This window comes from Salvelinus sp. IW2-2015, linkage group LG3 (genome assembly GCF_002910315.2).
Source record: "Salvelinus sp. IW2-2015 linkage group LG3, ASM291031v2, whole genome shotgun sequence".
Taxonomy (NCBI): Eukaryota; Metazoa; Chordata; class Actinopteri; order Salmoniformes; family Salmonidae; genus Salvelinus; species Salvelinus sp. IW2-2015.
Genome location: NC_036840.1, coordinates 6,996,717 through 7,003,125, shown reverse-complemented (window position 1 = coordinate 7,003,125; position 6,409 = coordinate 6,996,717). Strand labels below are relative to the sequence as shown.

Here is a 6,409-nt window from a genome sequence, read left to right as displayed (position 1 = left end):
AGCACGAATGTCCATTGTATAACTCAAAAGGAATATTATTTGAAAGCACAAACAACTTAACTGCATTACATTATAGGCCTAAGCCTAATACTGACAATCTGTTAATAGTTCTCCTATTTCACACATGTACAAGCACGAATTGGAGATGTGTTTTTTTGCATATCCCAACTCCTCCTGAGACACCCTCGAAGGGTGTGGTCAGAGATCGGCCATTATTGCCAGCAACCCTGGAGCAATTAGAGTTAAGTTCCTTGCTCAAGGGCACGTCAACAGATTTTTCACTTAGTCGGCTCGGGGATTTGAACCAGCGACCTTTCGGTTACTGGCCCAACGCTTCTATCCGCTAGGCTACCTGATACCTGCTGTAGGCTAAAGCATCATAATCGTCATTAATTGTTACATCTAGAAACGCTGATACAACCATTGTATTTCTGCTGAAAATGGAAAGATGTGGCGATGACATCATAAATAAAGTCCTGTGATATTCTAGAATTTTGACAGTGTATATCCCGGGTAACAGAACGCTCAAATGCACTTTTTCACCAAAAAAGACACCCTAAACTTCATAACACAAACTGCGTTCATAGAGTAAACACATGTAAGTATTACAATGTCTCTTAAGAAATCTTCCCAGCATTTGGCTAGGATCCAGAAAATGCTGGGCGAGATAGGTAAGGTTTTTTTACTTAAAAAAGTAAAGTTTGTCTGTAAAAAATGGAAGTCAAAATATTAAAAAAATATGTTATATATATAATAGTTTTAGTATGTCTTATTTGGAAAACACTGAAAACATCCCGCTTCGCCCTGGCTTGCTGCCCTCAGCTGTCCACATTGTGAAGAACAAGAGGAGGTCATTTGGGCCTTCAGGTGTGGGGAGGTGCCTGAAGCCTGGATGTCCTCCCTCTGTCCTCTCCAGACCAAGGGACCAGTCTGCCAAAGACTGTCTGGAGCTGAAGAACATCTAGTCTTACGTGCTAGTGGACGTGTGGGAGCCGAACATGGAGGACCCTCAAAAGATCAGTGTCCCCCTTTCTGCCTCCCCCTCTTCCTCCAGARAGAGAAGCAGCGGACCTGGCCACACCCGGATCTAGAGAAAGGAGAGGCGCTCTGACCCCTACAGCTGCTACTCCAGGTCCAGCCATGTTGAGAGGCATAGGGGGAGCGAGGTGATGCGGCTTGGCTTCTCTGGCGAGAGACACAGCCACCAGAGCCATGACCCTCACACCCACCACTCCTATCAGAGCCACACGGACAGAACCAGCAGGACCTCTGCCCCCAGCTGTCCAAGTCCCGTAAGAGGAGCAGGGAGGGTCGGGACGAACTTCAGGTTTCCTCCAGCTGCAACAGTAGCAGAGTTGAGCACTCAGTGCACCCAAGGCACTGAAATTATTTGGAATTCGATTTATTCAAATTAGTTTAATTTCGAGCTAAATATGAGTTACTTGTTGTTTAACTCTTGAGTGTCTGCCTTATATTTTGTCCCAAAAGCATGCACATATTGTTAATGTGTATATTTGTGCGATCAAATAAAACATTTCTCAAACATTTGAAGATGTTTGAGAATAGGCTAATATGGTTAGCAAGTTTAGCGCAAGGGAAGTGCGAAACAGAAGTGACCTGGATACTGCAGCCCTGTAGTCTGCTCAGCATATTAATTAAACACGGAAACCATAGAGAGGGAGAAACATATGTGTTTTACACAGAGAGAGAGAGAGAGAGTCAATGAAGAGCGAAGAAGAAAAAAATGGGGTGGCAAGGAGAAGTCACTGACAGAAAGAGAGAAGGAGAAAGAAAGTGATTGAGACATGAGGTGGTTGAGTGAGGGATAGTGTTGACAGAGAGAAGGAGAGAGAGATTGAGAGATTGAGAGGAAAGGATGGAAGAGGAAGAGAGATTTAATTACTGTTCTTGTTACTCAGTGACCACAGTGGTTTGGAATAGGGAGCCTGCCTATTACTGTCAACACAGCAGGGCCAGAATACACACACACACACACACACCTACGCACAGCACACACATGCGCAGAATACCGAACTCACACACTAGCACCTAAATTGACTTCTAAAAGCCTGATCTGACTTCCTTTTCCAAACTATAACAGAACAGACTATTCCATTTGTGTTTACATAGAATAGTGCCACGCACCGTTTCCTTATGGTGAGCTCACAGGACATTAAGAGGTACATTTTTCCCTTGAATGTCACAAAAAGTCTCCAAAGCACTGTAATATCACTTTAAATAGAATAACATGTAAATGATCTGAGCTGTTGAAAACAACCAGAGACAGTTAGATAAGAGATGTCTGTTGAGTGCAGAGCTGTAGTGGGAGGGACATGGGTGGGCAGGAGATTAGGGTGAAGGGATTTATCTAAGCTGTTTTCATCTTTGGCTAGGAGACAGCAGATACACACACACACACTTTTTTTTGGTCTGGACTAACACTGGTCCTCACGGCTGTAGTTTGTCTCATCTATAGTTTGAGTGGTTGATGCTCTAGTAGGGGGCCTGGGCTGCTTTTGTCCATTGTGTGTGTGTGTGTGTGTGTGTGTGTGTGTGTGTGTGTGTGCGTGCGTGCGTGCGTGCGTGCGTGCGTGCGTGCGTGCGTGCGTGCGTGTGTTTCCGCCCCAGAGACCAAGACAGAGCTCCCTGAATAACATTAACATTTAAAGCAGCACACTAATAACAGTGCAACATAATAATCACCACACTCATTGCATTACAGCTATGCAGCTACACCACATATTGCCTGCCTACCTCTTATAACAAGAAATGGCTTCATAACAAAACGCTAACATAAGCCCAGTAATTACCTAAAATCTTAATATCAAAACACTAAACATTAGAGAGACTACACAACCCAGCTTTGCTTAACTCAAATTAACTCTACCACACTAGTTTTAATTCATCAGCAGACTCAGACACAATTTACATCAAACATATCTAGTTATTATAGCCTGGGTACTGCTTGGGGCATTTACATTTGCASTTATTACAGTAGAACAAAACAACGCATCTTACTATAAGCCCTCCATTGTATTATGCACTACATGCACCACTACTACATCGGTAAAAATATCAACATTAGTTTCAATTTGAAAGGCAAACATATCCCATGAGAAAGAGACAGAGGAAAAGAAAGAGATGAAAAACAGCCTTAGTCATATATTACAACTCCAGTGAAGAAGATGAAAAGAGAGAGAGAGAGGACAGATGACAACTGGTGAGATAGAGTGAGAGCGATAACTACCCGTGGGATGTGTGTCAACAGCAGCCTTGGGAAAATCCTCTGCATTATCATTAAAAGCAGACGTGCACATTTCCTCAGTGAAAACAATGTACTGAGCAAAGCGTTTTACCAAATTACAGTACGATAGACCACGCGTTCACCCTGCACACCCTAATTGACAAACAAACAAAACAAAACGCAAAGTTGTCTCATGCTTTGTTGATTTCGAGAGAGCGAGAGAGAGAATATATATGGGCCAGAGCTCAGTGAGGGGGTGAGAGAGTAACTCTATAATAATAAAATAAAATGTTATTGGTCGCATACTCATATGTATTTTGCAGATGTTATCGCGGGTGAAACGAAATGCTTATGTTTCTGATCTCCAACAGTGCAGTAATACCTAACACAAAACAAACCCACAAAAGAAAAAGAAAGCAATTAAGAAATATGTAAATATTCGAACGAGCAATGTCGGAGTCCGGAAATTAAAATATACAGTATATGTATATGATGGTGTGTATAGACATTATGGACAGTATATATAATATGACTCATCCACTGGTACACGCACGCACAAACGTTCACACCGTGGTATAAAAACACACCATTACTATTAGAATGGAAAAACACTGGAAGTGAGCTGAAGTGAATCAATGATTTCCCTATCAAAATCACAAGCTACACCAGTGCATAGAGATCAAGTCTATAATCTGTGTCCGGGTAAGAAGAAAAAAAACATTCTGTCTTTCATTGATTGGGATGGATTTACCCCAAACCCAAATTGCTGTGTAGGCCTTCATTCTCAGATCAATAATGGAGCAAGATTGGAGAGGGAGCAGGTTGCAAGATAAATATAATGGAGCCTACCTTTTCAGAGCCTACGTAATTTTTTTTTTATCTCTATTTTTTTTTTTTTACCTGTTCCCTTTTCCCATGATCTCTTGTACCATGGAAGTATCTAACCATGCACAAATGTCTGATGAAATCATTGGATATCCAGCACCAACAAATGACCTACACGTGAAAGAAATCAGATAAACTGAAGGAATTCATATAAATTTGAACTCTGGTGAACTCCGCGGCATGTAGGAGAGACAACACCACCACCTATTGGAAAGTCTAGGACACAAACAGAGATATACACGAATCTGCCGATGTGACTTCAACATGTAAAAGACAATTGTTCTAACTCTTTTGTAACAACACAATTGTCAAACACATTTACCAATTGTTGTCTTGTTCATAATAGTATGTTTTGTTTTGTTTATTACATGTCGGTATTGTCGAATATACATATCTGAAAAGACTGTGGTCATTTAACAGCGGCATCACATGAGCAGTGTGTGCATGTAAAGGTCGACCAGCCAGGAAGTTGAGGTAGCTAACCTAGCAATGTTAACCATTATGCCATCAAAATGGGATATTAGAATATAACCTGCATGATATATGAAAGCATGACTAATTTAAAGAGCTCAGGCATTGCTCATAAAAACGTCTGCATCTAAGTCAGGTAGCTTGCAGGCTTAGCCAGATAGCTCGCCACTCAAGCTGGACCTAAGAATGATGCAGTTTAGCTTGAGTCGCCTACTAGTCCGTTTCTAAACCTGTATTGTCTTTGTGGTAGTGCTGTGTTGCTGATGATTGTGGTATGGTTTGACAGGGTCAGGACAATTACAGAGCTAAATCTTGTGGTGTTATTAGACTGAATGGGCTGGTATGCCTTAGGAACACAGCTTGCTTACATTCTCACTGTTCTGGTTTCCCCTAGTTACCACCGCCACAAAGTCAAAATTGTCTCTATCTTAAAAAATGTGGTTAGGTTTAACACTCACATTTCAAGAAGATAAATGGTAGAAATAGACAGGGTTTATGACTTTGTGGCTGCGGTGACTAGTGACAACCCTTTATTCTCAACCCCTCAAGGTTTTCTGTGGGAAGTATGCTGTGTCTGGAGAGAAGGATGCTGGGACTTGTAGGCTTCATAGGGGGTGACCTTCATGCTACGTCTGGGAGACTCCTGAGATGCACCGTGAGGCCTTCAGCAGTCCAACAGAGTTCTGGCTCCACACACCACCCCCAGAGGGTGTGGCTCTCCTCACAGGCACCTCTCTGTGGACACCATACCCCTAAACATAGGACAGGCCTGTATGGGCCTTTTACACACCCGCAGCAGACACTGGTGAGTTCCCGTGGCCCCCTCTCCCTCCCCCTTTTCACCCAGAGGGTCACCCTCTCCCAGGGACCCAACACCTCCACAGCCAAGATCAGGTTACGAACACGTCTGGTGGTCACCCTGCTGTTCGGCGGGGGTCTGCTTGGCACCTGGTGGTACGTGCGTAACGAGAAGCAGCAAAATCACCGAATGCAGCGTATAGAGCAGTTGAAAAAGGTGGCCCTGGGCCAGGGAGACTTCAGCCTCCTCGACCACAGGGGGCACCGCAGGACCAAGAGAGACTTCCTGGGTAGCTGGGTGCTCCTCTACTTTGGCTTCACCCACTGCCCTGACATCTGCCCCGAWGAGCTGGATAAGRTATCTGCTGTGGTCAGCRCTCTGGACAAGGACCGGTCTCTCCCCGCGGTCCAACCGCTGTTTGTGACGGTCGACCCGGAACGAGACAAMGTGGCGGCCCTGGAGAGGTACGTGAAGGACTTCCACCCCCGGCTGATCGGCCTGACGGGTACCCCAGAGGAGGTGAAGGTRGCGGGGAAGGACTACAGGGTGTACGCCAGYCCTGGACCTAAGGATGAGGACGGGGACTATATAGTGGACCACACCATCCTCATCTACCTGGTCAACCCAGATGGACTGTTCCTGGACTATTACAACAGGATGAAGGACGACGTGCAGATTGCTGAGAGCATCAGGAACCATATGAAAAGCTACGTCAAACTCTGAGTGAATGACGGTAACCACACCAACAAGACTGTATCAAAGACCTATGGTATGTCACACTTAAACTGAACCCAGTCCAGATAATCTCCATCAGAAATGAGGCCGTGTTGAATTATTCCCAGACCGAACCACAACAATATGGACGCTTCATCAAGGCTATACTGATTCTGTGTATGCAATAAATTGTCCGACAATAATGATTTGGATATGAAATTGTCTTTATACTAGTCTTTTGTCAAGGGCACTACAATCACTAGTAGGTGTTGCAATATTGAAAGTGTCTACACAAC

General features: G+C 44.0%; 1 protein-coding gene across 1 annotated transcript; it reads left to right on the top strand.

The window, feature by feature from the left end:
* The first annotated feature begins 4,537 nt into the window (after nucleotides 1–4,537).
* Nucleotides 4,538–6,319, top strand: LOC111949963 (protein SCO2 homolog, mitochondrial). The gene is made up of 2 exons (XM_023967322.3): nucleotides 4,538–4,603; nucleotides 5,150–6,319. Exon 2 carries the CDS (start codon nucleotides 5,166–5,168, stop codon nucleotides 6,120–6,122), a length of 957 nt encoding a protein of 318 aa, XP_023823090.1. The 5' UTR covers nucleotides 4,538–4,603; nucleotides 5,150–5,165; the 3' UTR covers nucleotides 6,123–6,319.
* The last annotated feature ends 90 nt before the right edge of the window (nucleotides 6,320–6,409 follow it).